Below are 15,477 nucleotides of genomic sequence, written 5' to 3' on the forward strand. Positions count from 1 at the left end.
GGATGGAACATGTTCAAAAAGGTGAACGTATCCTTTAAGCCTGGGTTCACATAGATGCGAAGTGATTTGATGGCCGATGTGGTGAGATTTTGTTCAAGCGGTGCAGGTGTGATTCTGATGCGAACTGTTAAAGTGTATAAGGCTGGAAATCACACCTGCACCGCATAGAAAATCGCAGAGGACCCTTTTCAAAATCACACTGCAGCTGGCCAGTATGTATGTGAACGGGCTCCACAGAAAACGATTTTATTTGACCTGTCATGCAAATCAGCGCGGTTCAAACCGCATCCGACTTTGCATATGTGTGAACCAGGGCTCAGGAGGAAGTGGTGGGAAGGGGTTAAATGTTTAAGAGTAAATGTCCTGCCTATGAATAGTCACCACAAGTTGCCCGATATTATCTGTGTTAGCCAGAGAAAGCTCCCACAAGGCCAGGCTGAACAAAGGGCTTTGACTTCTGTCTACGCTGTGATTAGCCCAGCCACTTCCTGACACGAATTCCTACTACTGCCGTTCAAGTGACAAATGGCGGAACCTTCGTGCACAATAGAAGTGCTGATATTTCAAAATTCAAGTTTTTTTTTTTTTTCTTTTCTTTGTGCACTGTTTCCGTTAGTTGAAAAAAATACTACTTGAAAGCATCCTCCCTTTACAGCAATTTACCACAAGTGCCTAAAATGTTTGCACAGCACTGTGCCTGTTGATCTTGCCAAAAATCCAAGGGGCTCCCAACTTCCTGTTTGAGCTAACAGCTTTTTTTGTATTTGTACCTTTTGTAAAGAGATAAGGCTTGGGGAATATGCATGTAATGCAGAGACATGTGGCATACCAAGACATACACTTAAAAGAGGGCAACGTTAAAGGTTCTCTTGAAATATGGATAATTAATTGTCCTCCCCTGTTCCTTCAGAGTCTTAACCCCTGAGTTTACACAGGGATAATTTCTTCCTCTTATTCACATGGCCTGTATCCCAGGAACAGGCCACATGCTCCTTTATAACTGCAAGAACCAGGTACTGAAGGAAGACTCCAACAGAGCAGTGGGAAAAGTAGTCAAGGAATGGTGTACAGCTTAAAGCTCGGTACACAGGTATCGAAAGTCAGCTTCTGACGAATGGTCTTGATGGAAAACCAGCATTTGATCAGCGCTTGCAGCCAATTGCTGCAAGCGCTGATCAGTGTACTCTGGCAGGGGGGGGGGGGCCCTGTCAGAATGCAATAGCACAGCAAGAGAGATCCACGAGATCCCTGCATCACACATCCCCGTGTTGATGCAAGGATCTATCAGTTTTTGTGTATACCCGGTTTTAGACTAGGATCCTTGTGGGACTGCAGGAATCGATGTGAAATCTAACACAAGCACTTTCAAGCACGATCAGGCACCTGGAACTTAGCACTGTCACTTTTGTGTCTAAAATGGTGGAGGGGGGGCTATTGCAGTCAGGCAATTAGGTGAACCCATTGCTTTTCCCTGCATGAAGAAAGCACAGATGCCCTTTAGGTACAAAGTATGTGCTATGCTGCAAAAGCATGGCATACATATATATATATATATATATATATATATATATATATATATAAAGTTATAATGAAGGTTTAAACAGATATTGTTAAAACAAGAAAAAACAATAATAACTTAGGTCCCATACAAGGGAAGCTATGGCAAAAGTCTCCCACAACCCTGCAGATTTTAATACTTACAGCAGAGCATGGCAGCTTTACAAGTGGCTCCTTGTTTTTCTGTGCTTGCAGCAAAGCCAACTTTATCTCCTCTGTTTCTGCATAGTCTACAGGCCGCAGACCGAATATATTACTGGTAAAACAAGCACAGATGGGTTTTAAGTAAATACAATATGTGACTGGATTCTTAACTAGGTACATTAGCGGGAATCAAGTTTTATTTCCCGTGTCTTGTTTCTCTGCAAGTTGGACTCTCAACACATACACAAAAACATAAGCCTTGGAATTACAGTCAAGACAGATGGACTGCAGGCTGACAGGCTGCTGAATCAAACAAGATATATAAAACACAGAAGCCAAAGTCTATCTCCTCTGACACAAATGTCTTCTGTTTGCTAGTGATACGGCATAAATGCAACAGCCTGCAGGCTTCATGTTTATGGTACCTATCCCATACAAACAGTCATGTGCAATTCTGACATTTCCATTTTTCAGTGCATGGCTCTGCCAAGATAAACCATAGTATTAGGTATTCCAGAGACTCAACTTGGTATCGGCAAAATAAACTCTAATGAAATGCAAATATGAAAAATAAACTAGTTTTACATTCTGGATGAACTGAAAAATAAAAGCTATTAAAATGAATGTGTGTTCAATTTAACCTACTAAAGTGACTACAGAACAGAAAAGCAGACACAATAGGGTTGCTCACATGTTATATCAGACAAAGTCCTTAAATCTGGACTATTCTGGTATTCAAATATCACATTCTTAAAGCAGATCAAAAAACAAAACTTCACCACCCGCTCAATAAGCCAGATTGGAAACAGAAGCTTCTCCAGTGCATTCTACGGTTGCTCCTTGGGTGCCTCCTATAGGGATCGGATTGCACTCTCAATGGCCCTGCTTTACCAGTATTGTATTGGATTACTGGCATGGACATCTTAAATCTTATTCTCTCTCGTCCTTGCCCAGTTCCACTCATCCTGCTGTTGGACAACCCCTCTTTTTTCCTTGGTCTTCATTTGGACACTTTCCGGAGTTTGGATAGGTCTCTTTGGCTGCAAATCCATCACGCTTTAGAGGTGGGTTCTTTGCTCTACTTTTCATGTTTCCAAGCTGGGCATGGCCTCAATAGAGGTCTCTGGTTTACGTATCTCAAGCTAGAAAGCTATTACCATTCTCTCTCACCAAAATTGTCTATGCACCGCCCTCAGACTTCGCCTCCACTCATCATCTCTAAAAGATGTATACTCTATTAAATCGATTGTCCTACAGTCTCCTCCCTTACATGACCAAATAGCCCTCAGAGTTGGACCGAGCCCTTTCAGAAGAAGACTGGGTATTCATTTTTTATCAACACCCATAAACTTTCTATGGCCTGCTACTCCTGTTGGCACTGCAATACTTCCCTGGGAACTATTCTTCATATCTGGTGGGCTTGTCTGCCCCAATTTGGCAACTGTGGGGCCTCTATAACTTTTATGTTCAGACAATAAATAACAAATTCCCAAAATATTGGAAATCCTCTGTCACCTTTGTTCCCTGAATGGCTTGAAACTCTTATCAACATCATGTGCATGGAGAAACTGGTGGCTGTCCACAAAAACAGCTATGAGAAATTTACGTTGGTCTGGTTGGCATGAAGAATATTTAAGGACTCTCCCCAGTTTCATGCCTTTGTGGATGACCTTCGCTGACTTCTACTACTATGGCCTTGCCCTCTGGTACATCTGAAATTTTTTTTTGTTCTTTTAGTTATGCATTAAACCTTCAGGAGGTATTCCCCCTGTGATTTTCCATACCCACTAACAACGCAGGTTTTCCCACCCTGTTTCTATTGACCTTAATGCTCTTGTCTCATCTCATCTATCTTTCTTTATCTTTCTGCTGTAGTTGTTTTACTGAGCTCAGTCACCCGGCTGCTATAACTTCCTGTAAGCAGAGGCTCTTGGTTTGTCTGTATCCTCCCATGTGCCCAGGTTATCGGAGTTTTTATGCTTTATGAGGTCATCCTCTCCTTCTCCCAGTGCATTTCCAGATCTGTATACCGAGACACTCTGTTTATATCTCTAAATGCAAAGTATGCCTTTGGCGACTAGGTTGTCTACTTGTAATCTTCTTTGGATTTTCTTTTTTACACCTTAATAATCAATAAATACATATTTGTCAAAAAAAAAACAAAAAACGACAGGTTTAATTTTTGCTGCCTGTGTCCAAGTGCTGTGATTTCCTATACTTCTTGACACAGACACAATGTGAGAGGAGGTTACCTCTTATACAGTTGTCACCTGAACAAATTCATTGGAAGATTTCCTCTCTATTCTTGTTCTGGTAACAACTTGACATTCTGAATCTTTTCTCACTTTCATTCTCAGTAATAATGATCACCAGGAAAAATAGACAGGATGAATCTCCCTAATATGGAGTTGGACAGCAATAGGAAACCGACAGAAACTCTACAACTTCCCTGTGCTATCCAAAACAACAAGAAACTGTTGGATTTAGCTACACTTTAAGCCAAGGCCCACCCTTCCATCTCCAATCTCGCTAGTAGTCAGTAAGGTCCTCCATAATCATTATGCACCAATAGTGCCATAAGCTTCCAGATTTACACACGTGCTGGAGGTTTGGGGTTTTTAGCAAGTATCAGTGTATTTACATGCACTTCTAAGTGACTATTTCTTTGGTTTGCAGTTACTTTAAAAATAAAAACTCAGAAAACAAAAAAAAAACACAGCATTAATTTTTACAAAAGCTATGGTTCCTCCCCTCTGCTGAGTGCCCCCATAGCAAGCCACTTGTGTGTACTAGCAAGAAGCACTCGTGCATACTCGCTCCAAAGCCGCTTGTGTGTGTCCATAAGTAAACTGAGTGCAGCTTGGTCCCACCCCTTACTCCCTCCTCATTGGCTGTGATTGACAGAAGCAGGAGCCAATAGCTTTACAACTTTACCTTTACAACTTTAAGAATACTTTATTTTATTATTATACCTGATTACCTTTTTGCTTTTTCCAGCAGTTTTTCTCATTACAAAACCAAAGCTTGGAACAAATTAACCAATATCCACAGAGCAGAAGAGTGCAATCATGTTTGTGAAAACCCCTGTAATTTTAACCACAGTCCTGAAGAGGATTGCAAGCTTCAACTAAATTGTGAGCCTCAACTAAAGTTGAGTGTGTGTGTGTATATATATATATATATATATATATATATATATATATATATATATATATATATATCTATCTATCTATATATATATATATATATCTATCTATCTATCTATCTCCAAGCTATCTTTTTTTCAGTGCAACCAAGCTATCTTGTCTTTTATGTGGCAAATGCTGCCCTCTCAACTGCAATAATTTACATGCAGTCTACCGACTTTTGAATGAGCATCTTATTTTTTAACAAATAATGCACTGTAAGTAAAAGGAATGTAAAACACAACTGCAAAACTCTGCTATTTGACGCTGTTATGCACCCTTACAGGGATGTTGAATTCCTATCAGAGTTTTTTTCTACCTTTAGCCCTGCTGCAGGGAAGCAGCAGGGATCATCTGTCAGGTGGAAGCAATCGGCTGCAATTGCTTCCAACACAATGCCAGCCTCTCCGCCCCCTCGTGTGAACCTCCCCCCCGACAACTATCTCCCAGGCTCCGCTTGCCTATCTGCAGGCTCAGTTCACCGCCGTCAACTAGAGTGGAGGAAGGAAAGCGGACACGTCCACTCCCCTCTTGTCCTGACTCGGAAGTGACGTTATGATGTCACTTCCGGGTCCCTGTTGAGAGATTCACTAAATGTAATGCGGTGCGAAGTGCACTGCTTTACATTCAGTGTAGTACAGGGGAGACATGCAGGGTCTTTTAGAACTTTGATGTCTCAAAGAGAACCTGTCACCTATGTGATGAAAATAAATTAAGCGTAAAAATAAATAAATAAATATTTTTTTTTATTCTAAAAAATGAAAGTTACACCTAAGCATATAACATCCCCCCCACATATACGCACTTACAAACATAAAAGCACACGGTGGGGCACCTACGCATGTGAACGTCGATTGCGATACACGTCACATATCGCCACGCATGCCAGGATGAGAGCAATAATTCTAGCACCAGACCTCCTCCGCAACACTAAACTGATGACCTATAAGGTGCTTTAAAAGCATCACCTATAGAAAATTTAGGGTACTGAAATTCCTTGCCATTTCACAAGTGCACGCAAATTTAAGGTTAGCATGTTATATTTTTCAAGAAAATAGGGTAATTTATTGCTCTTTTTGTGCCCTAAAATTAACTTACATTTTTACTGAAATTGTGCAGTAATATCATGCGACATAAAAAATTGGAACTACCATTTTTATTCTCTAGGGTCTCTGATTTCAGAAAATATATAATGTTTGGGGGTTTTATGTAATCTTCAGGTCTAAAATTATTTTTTTAATCTTGTACCAAAAAAACACAAAGACAGCTCTGGAAGGAATATTTGAAATTCTTTATCCACTTGATCATGACTGGCTCTCTAAGGCACTGCTTCAGCAACTCTCAACTGCACAATTTTGACAGTTTTGATAAGCTATGCTGTAGTCAAAAGAAACCAGGCACCAGAACTAGTGTCTGTATAATTTCCTTTGCAACGGCTTTCATGTCTTTCCTAGTGAAATACATCTTATAGTGCAAGGCAAAAATTAGTTTTATTTCCTGCCACCAAATATATATATATATATATATATATATATATATATATATATATATATATATATATATATATATATACACACACACACACACACACACATATACATAGAGTATATAATCTTCTCAATGTTACCACTGGATAACAGATTTCAGCAGATATAGATTCGACAGTGGTCAAAAGGGTTAAACCACACTGCGAAATCAGAACTTCTGGATCAGCTGTTTTGTGGGATACCCCGATTAATTTCGTTCTAATAGAAGTCCCCAGTTCTCCTGCATTAATAATGTACTGGGAACTGGCACATTACAAATGCTCTAGATTAACGGATAATTGGTTTAGCCTCACCACGGCATCCTGGGAGTTCCGGCCCATTAAATGCTGTCACACTGCTCTGTTTTGGCATGCATCAAAGGGGCAGATATTTGGACCTTTATAAAGTCAGCTCCTTCCTTAGGTACAGAATTGGCTCATTGACTAAAGCACTGCAAGTTTTGTTTTAATCCAATAAATGAAACAAACTCTCATATAAACAAGACCTATTCTTTAAAACAAAAAAAATCTTTCCATTAAAAAGAGCATAGTACTAAACATATACTTACTCGCTATTTAACCAAAACAAGCAAAATGTATTTATCTGACTGCTCGAAATAGGTGCAAAACAGGTCAGGTTATCTGCAGTAGGTCTGACATTGTGGTCATGTGTAGTGGCCCTATATCAAAGAGTTTGTAAAGTATTTTTTTTTACTTTTTACTTACCTGCTCTGTGCAATGGTATTGCACAGAGCGGCACCTACCCTCCTCTTCTGGGGTTCCCCTGCTGGCACCTGTCTCCTCCTCTGTGCCACCATAGGAAGCCACTGCAGACAGGCACAGCACTGGATTGAGATGGGGCTCAGGGAAGTATAAGATGGGTGAGGGGGTGATACACATACTGAAACATTTTTACCTTACCTTATTTATGCAATAAAGTAAAAAATGTTTAGGCTTTACAACCACTTTAAGGCTGGGTTCACACTTTTGCACTGTCATAACACACATTCTACTGCTCATTGCATTAAGGCAGCCCATTTAAATGAAAAACCAGACACTCGCCTGTCCCTCAAAGCAGCAAGGTCCTCACCACAGCCAGTTTCACCGGCCCATCCTCTCTCACTGGTGGCAGCATCTTAAGTGTGGGCGCCCAGCTGTGACTGCTTGCAGCTTCACAGCCAGGTGCCCACTCTGCATGTGCAAGTAGCGCTGCACCTTGTGAATGGTCCCGTAGTCTCCTGGGACCTGTCACGTGTCCCAGAAGACTACAGGGAGGGAGGAAGGACAGTTTCTGCTTCCTATCGCCTAGGTGATCGCAATGGAAGTGGGAGCGGGTACCTGTCAAAATCAGATTGCCGCTCCCCAAAGATGCCAATCCTTAACGGGGAGCAGGGGATGAGGCCTTAACATGGAACTTCCCCTTTTGGGTGGAGCTCCGCTTCAACATACCAAAAAAATTTGCACTATTTTTTTTTTTTTTTTTTTTTAACAACGCACACTACAACCATGCCTTTTAGCGTGCTGTAAGGCAGGTCCATTGCAAAAATTAATTGGGTTGCATTCAGAATTGGCAGAAAAGTGTCAGCAGGGATTTACTGAATTCCTCATATTATGCTCAGTTAAAAAGTACCACTTTCTTATTAAAAAAAACAAAAAAAATCTTTGGTTCTTCTCCCAACCTAGATCACAAGATCTCTGGCTACCAATTATTAATACAGATATATTCATTTTTCAGTCAGTGGTGACATAAGATGATTAAGGTTGCCTCCATCATACAGATACATCGATCAGTCATAACATTATGACCACCCACCATATTTCATTGAGGCATGGACTCCACTAGACCTCTGAAGGTATGCTGTGGTATCTGGCACCAAGATTTCAGTAGCAGATCCTTTAAGTCTTGTAAGTTGCGAGGTAGGGCCTCCATAGAACGAACTTTGTTTTACAGAACATTCCAGAGATACCCAATTGTATTGCGATCTGGAGAATTTGGAGGCCAAGTCAACACCTCAAACTCATTGTGTTCCTGAAACCATTCTTGAATTCATGCTTTGTGGTCCAGTTCTATTGCTCATGTGTCCATTGTAAGTGCTTTTGGCAGAGGACAGGGGTCAGTAAGGACACCCTGACCAATCTGCTACTACACATCCCCATACACAACAAACTGCAATGCACTGTGCATTCTGGCACCTTTCTATTGGAACCAGCATGACTTTTTTCAGAAATCTGAGTTACAGTAGCTCTTCTATTGGATCAGACTACGCAGGGCAGCCTTCCCCCTGTGCATAAATGATCTTTGGTTGTTCATGACCATTTTTGCAGGTTAACTGCTTTTTCTTCCTTGTATCACCTCTGGTAAGTCCTGACCACTGCAATCTGGGAACATCCCACAAGAGCTGCAGTTCTGGAGATGCTCTGACCCAGTTGTCGAGGCATTACAATTTGGCCCTTATCAAAGTTTTTCAGTCTTACTGCTATAGGCAATCAAAAAATACTGATCACTTCCCCAGAGTAGTACAATGTTACTATGGTAACATATCACCCTGGTCACCAGTTGATGATGGAGGCAAGGGGGAGAAAGAGAATCCCCTGGCACAACATTTTAAAGAAGTACACGGGGGAAGGACAGAAGGCCTGAAAGTCAAAGGGATCTTCCTGCTGAATATTTCAGCTAGGAGGGGTGACTTTGATAAAGTCCTTCTCCAAAAAGAGAAATTTTGGATCTATACTCTGGGTGCACTTGTCCCACATGGACTAAATACAGAACTTAACTTTAAAGTCTTCCTGAATTAAGTTATTCTGAATCTATATCTTTTCTTGTGTTATATTGCCCATACGGCTATTTCTAAATCAAGGAAACAAAGGTTCCCCTGGGTAAAATATAATCTCGGTATGACGGCTCTGAGGGGACCAAATAGAGAACCTAACCTGAGGTGGGGTTCGCCTTACCTCAGATTGAACTTCTATAATAATAAAAATAGTATTAAAAACAGAGATTTTCTACTTGGCTTTGATGGTCCCTGTACCCCCTCCCCCTCTATCGTTAGAATCATAATTATCTTCTCCTTTCCTCTATTCTCATTAAAGACGATCTGTTTATTTAAATAAGGCCTTCCTCTGTACTGCCAGCAGTCAATATATGCTTTTTTAAACTCACTTTGGATTTTTCAATGTAGTGATATCTTTTCAACACAAGAGGGCGACATGGAGATTTTTCTGTATGCAATTAGTGTACTATATAAGGCAATGGAATGAAGTCCCCTCCCAGTTCTGACGAAGTCCGCGGTGATTGGTGGACGAAACGCGTCAACGTAATGACGTCAATACGCTCGGCATCTTCATAGGGTGCGGTGCCCACGAGGAGGAAAGGAGCGGCGTTGTTACAGTTCCATGCTAGGAAGGCACGAGGCTTTGAAAAACTACCATAAGGCTACTATTACAGCAGTCCGCATATGGCAATCCTAAATAGGAGCATACCTTCCACCGGTGGCAAGTTATTTCTGCTTATTTGGCTCAGTTAGCGGCAGTTGCTGTTTAGACTCATAGAGCTTAAATGGAGTTGATAGGGAATGCTATATGTGCCTAGTACTCCTGTTTTTTCAGGGAATTTTTTGAAAATCCTCTTTGGAGGAATATATATATTTTATGTCACACATGTGCTGTACGCTGTGATATAGCTATATCCTTAAGGAACCGCTTTACTATCTCAGTTTGAGCAATTTTTGGAAACCCTTTATTGGGTATATAGATTCAGGTATACAGTGCCTGCTATATATAGAATACTCTTTTTGAAATGTATGTATTGAGACTACCTGGCTTCCCACCTATATATGCACTACTGAACAAGCATTAAGGACCTGATCTTATTTCAAGTCGACGTGAGTCCTCTTGATCTTCACTGATGGTAATATATACCTTTATTTTGTCGTTTTTTACTATTCAGGGATTTTGCTTGATGCTCATGATCTATATAATTTTATATATATCTCTAGAATCACCTGTTACTGTGAACTTTGTTTCACTTGGGGTGGTTACCCAGGAAGTCTCTACATTCATCATGCTGGTATGACAGCCAAGTTACTGAGAAGGTAATGAAAGTACTAATTTATCTCTGCATGGGGCAGCTATGGTGTGATCTATGTGCTATTTAAGCTTCTTTATCACCATATTTTTTTGTTCCAGTTTCCACTTACCAGGAAGCTATTCTACATATCTTGGCTTATACCAAGAATACGTCTGAAGAATACATGGCTAATCTAAATACAAGTTTGAATTATATGGAAACCTAGGATCATATAGCTAGAAAATACCCCATTGCCTTATATGGTTCCCTATGTGCCAAAATCACCCAGAAATGAGGACACCAAGTGCTTTTAAATGATTTTACTTGTCTGATATGTTCACCGTGCTTATGTTTAACCTCCCCCTGATCTATGTGATCAAATAAAGTACTCTTTGTAACTATTGAACCTATATTACTCCGCGTGGATCTTTAAGTAACCTCTTTTCTCTGGGTGGTGTTGCTCTTGTCACACTACCATATTGTCTATTATGCATTTCCCGGTTTATAAATCCACACTTTTATGATAAGTGAGTCGGAGATACTACTAGGACACAAACTATTTGTGCCATTACAGGTGGCGTTTTTCTGTTCTATTTTTGTGATGATGATGCTGCACTGCACTGGTAACAGTATTTACAAAAGAAAAAAATTCTGCCTTTTTTTTTTAATTTATTAATTTTCTAAAAGGTTGTGGCAAAAAATTATGTCAAATAACTTGCCATGCCTCTTAATAAATATTGCATGTTTTCCAAGAAGGGGTAATTTGGGTGGTATTTGTACTGTTCTGACATTTCTGGGCCTCAAGAAATGAGATAGACCATGAGTACATCAGGATTGATCGATTTTCAGATATATACCAGTGGTATATATATATACCATATAGTTTGTGGACTCTATAACTTTCCTACAGACTAAATAATATACACTAATTTGGGTTATTTCAACAAAGAAATGTAGCAGAATACATTTTGGCCTAAATGCATGAAGAACAATTATTTGCAAAATTGTATAACAGAAACGAAGAAAACAAAAAAAAAAACCTTTTTTTTAAAATTGTTTTTCGTTTAACAAAAAATAAAAACCCCAGTGGTGATTAAATAGCACCAAAAGAAAGCTCTAATTGTGTGAACAAAATGATAAAAATATAGTTTGGGTACAGTGTTGCACGGGAACAATTGTCATTCAATTTGTGTGAGTGCTCAAAATTGGCCTGGGCAGGAAAGGAGTAAAAGTGCCCAGTATTGAAGTAGTTAAAGAAAACCCATTCTAAACAGGAGCCCCCTTTTAGGAACAGCTTTATTTATGCAGAGCTCCATCCGTAAATCATATCTAATCCTCCAAAAATGTATATATTGTGGACGTACAAGTATTTAGCTATGGTTGTCCGCAAGGCTGGTCTTAGAACATGTCTTCATCTCCATTACCTAGGGGGATGAGCAGTTAACAGACAGAAAATAACATTGCTTTTATTTTCAATTCAGTTCACTTGAAGTGACAAGGTCACTGTATTTCTGGCAAATTTAACACATATTTTCTTACTTGATGAAAATGTATTACTTGCTCTTATATTAAAGGACTGGTAATCTGCAATATATTATATTTATGTGTTGGGTTTATATAACTTTAATCCATTCGCTGCCAGGCCCTATGCTCCACTTTTAAACCCAGCTGGCCAGACCATTTTTGAAATTTCTTCCATTGCTTTATTTTTACCTTACAGCTTTCAAGGTTTGTAAAAGCCCATAAACCATGTATTTTCTGAAAGCACAACCAGAAAAATAAAAAGAAGGTGCTACTGATTTTTAAGGCCCCGCGGTATCTGCACAAATGTTTATCAAACCGTGCAGGCAGTCCTATTCACGTCAACCAGGATGAAGCAGCTGCAAGTACAGGTCTGACATCCATGCGGTTGTAGGTCCATGGCCCCAAACACAGACAGTGTGAGTTCAGGGACATACACCCACATGGATGTTAAGTTGGGAGCAGTGGCTGTCTTGATGCAGCCACTGCGTCCCAAATTATATGGATGGGACTGCCTGCACAGAAATGCATGAGAACACCTGTGCATTTCCATGCAACCAATGTGTCCCAATTTACATCAATTGGATTGCCTGCATGGGGATGCATGGAACACCTATGCATCCCTGAGCAGCTAGACATGGCCTCGCTGTAGTAATCCCTGTGGCCTTGTTTAGACTTGCAGTTGGGATGCATCATCATCCTGTCCACTGCCAATTGCAGCTTAAGGGTGGTGTTTGGCAGCGGCAAAAATGCAGCTCAACTGCGTGTTTTTGCCACTGCCAAACTGCAATAGGCAGTGGACAAGTTGATGATGCCATCATGCTTCAGAAGCAAGGGAGATTTAGACGCATGTCCAAATCTACCCTATGTTTTTTTAGTTTATAGCTTTTTTTTTTGTAGAGGTACATTTTTTTACATTTTTGGGGGGGCTTTGGAGAGACATCAGTGGTCTAAACAGACCTCTGGGGGTTTATTTACTAAAGCTGGAGAGTCCAAAATCAGACTCCCTTCTGCATAGAAACCAATCAGCTTCTAACCTCAGCTTGTTCAATGAAGCTTTGGCAATGAAACCTGGAAGCTGATTGGTTTCTATGCAGAAGGGAGTCTGATTTTGGACTCTCCAGCTTTAGTAAATAAACCCCCTGGTGTCTCTTTTTTGAGAGACAGTGAAAGGAACTGAAGACCGTCCCTTTCTGTGCAGCCTGAGCTGCACTGTAGGTGAATGAGATAGGAGTTTGTATAAACTCCTTTTATTTATGAAATGAAACACAGTACACAGTCTTTACTATGTTTCATTCACAATTTACTATCTGTCAGTGATTAATGAATATAGAACCGATCTATACTGATCATTGTCTGTATTCATTGAGGAAAAGAACCAGCCCCCCCCTCTCAGAAAAGGAAGGGGGTCCTCCGCTCTCAGCCGGCAAGAGGGGGAGGAGGGAGAGCCGGATAGCAGCTGCAGGGAGGAGCACCCGGACACAAGAGAGGTGGAGGAAACTAAAGGCAGGGTTGGAGCAGCAGGGGCGTATCTGTTCTAGCAAATGGATCCCTCTATGGCTGACCTGCATCACTGGAAGTCGGCAGGAGAGGCAGAGGATGGAAGCCACAAAGGGATTGGGGTTTGCAGGGGGGGGGGGGGGGAGGAATCTGTGTGTGGGGGTGTAATCAGAGCAGGCTGGTTATGGCAGGTTAAGGGACAGTTGCAGGTGGGGGGCATGTTAGCCGTTTGCATAGGCAGGTGGAGGGACAAGGAGAGACAAGGCATAGAAGCAGGGGGGTGGTCACATTTTAGGTTAATAGCTCGGATCGGAGGCTTTTTAGCTGCTAATCAGAGCTATCCTTCTGTTCAGCAGTGTCTGCTGAACATTTCTGCCATATGTTCATGGTCACTGAAGTGAGCTTATAGCAGAGGAGGAATGCAGATCTGTATGGCATATGGACCTGGCAGTGAAAGGGTTAATAGCAAATGTAAAGCTAAAAACGAAAAACCACATGCAGGAGGAAAACATTTGAAAACTGACAACAGAAAGTATGCTTTTTACATTAAAGAAAACAGTGTTACACTACCCTTGCTTTTTATTTCCTGCTTGCCAGGATTAAGTGATCATTCGCCCTTTGTATATAGTTCTCTGTGGCCCACAGTGTTAAAATCATGTAACTTGCAAAACATTTCCTGCATTTCGATTTCAAAGAAAATGTGGTGTTAGAGAAAGGATACCATGGCCCCTTAACCATGGAGTACTTAATGCAAAGCTCCAATTTGTCTAGAATAACTAAATCCAGCTGCACACACCCACTAGAATTTCATATCCCTAGTGAAAAGAGGAGAATGGAAACAGCTTTTGCTAATACCAGTCCTGCTGTGCATAAAAAGCAGGCAGGACAGTCCATTTCAGCTCAAGTGTTTACGAACAACTGTGAAATTGCAAAATGTGCAGATCTAATTTGTCAATGACTTGGCTGGCTGTGCCTCGGCCAGGGGGAGGCACAGAAACTAGAGACGGTATGTGAAGAAAAGCCGCTATAAAAATATAAATTAGTTCTGTGCAGAAGATTAACTTAAGGGAAAAAAAATTAACTAGACCAGCGGGGCAATTAATAGGTCCAATGGTCCAGATCACATTTTCCATTTGCAGTTTGCTATCTTGCCTACACAGGGGGAATGTTATGAATGGCGGGGAAAGCAGCAGAACTGTGGAATCTTTAAGATTTCAGACACGGCACCTGAAACGACCACCTCATCATCTCTTCTGTGGAGATCTGGATAGAAATTATCAAGAGGTCCATTTGCATGACAAAAGCCCCACAATTTCAAAATACAGTATTTGGAATGTTACTGAGCAGATACTTAGGTGTAATTAAAAAGCAAAGGTTGTGAAATGTAATTAGAAGAACTCCATAAGTCAAAAACTCAGTGGTCACGGAAAAGGGTAATGTTATAATGTGCTTTACACTTACCCTGTGTACCTAATCCGAAGAGTTCCAAGTGCAAAATTCCAGTCCCAGCATGCTTTGGCTCTCTGAAAGCAACTAGAACTAGTGCTCAACCCCATAGAGTTAAAGCGTACCTAAAACCATATACCAGAATGTAATACAGGGGTGTCCAACCCACAGGCCAAGAGTGTCAAGCATTAAGCTGGGAAATGTCTGGAAGGATGCCATGCAAGTATAGCAGCTGCAGCGCCTGGCATGGACAAGCCAGGTCCATTCATGTCTGGAGGGATGCTGGGGATGTAGTGTTTGAAACAGCAGCCATGGGGGCAGGCACAGGAATGTCTGGAGGAATGCTGGGGCTGTCCTGTTTGCAATAGCATTGTCAGTAGTGAATGCAGGGAATCTAGATAGCACCAGGCAAGTAAATGAAGCATTGATGTATCTAGGGGATGTCAGGCTGGGGTGAGCCCCCCCATTTCAGTTGTGCCCCTCCCCAAGGCCCCCCACAGTCCCCTATCTACCCCCCCCACACACAGTACATA

At 41.1% G+C, this 15,477-nt stretch overlaps 1 protein-coding gene across 1 annotated transcript in view; it reads right to left on the reverse strand.

The window, feature by feature from the left end:
- The window catches only part of BARD1 (BRCA1 associated RING domain 1), a 122,949-nt gene that overhangs the window by 21,934 nt on the left and 85,538 nt on the right, over positions 1–15,477 (reverse strand). The window contains exon 7 of the mRNA XM_089672327.1: positions 1,702–1,813. Coding sequence (XP_089528453.1) covers positions 1,702–1,813 — 112 coding nt within the window. The remainder of the gene's footprint in view (positions 1–1,701; positions 1,814–15,477) is intronic.

This window comes from Staurois parvus, unplaced genomic scaffold (genome assembly GCF_062004578.1).
Source record: "Staurois parvus isolate SC_StPar_1 unplaced genomic scaffold, SC_StPar_1.0 ptg000011l, whole genome shotgun sequence".
NCBI classification, from domain to species: Eukaryota; Metazoa; Chordata; class Amphibia; order Anura; family Ranidae; genus Staurois; species Staurois parvus.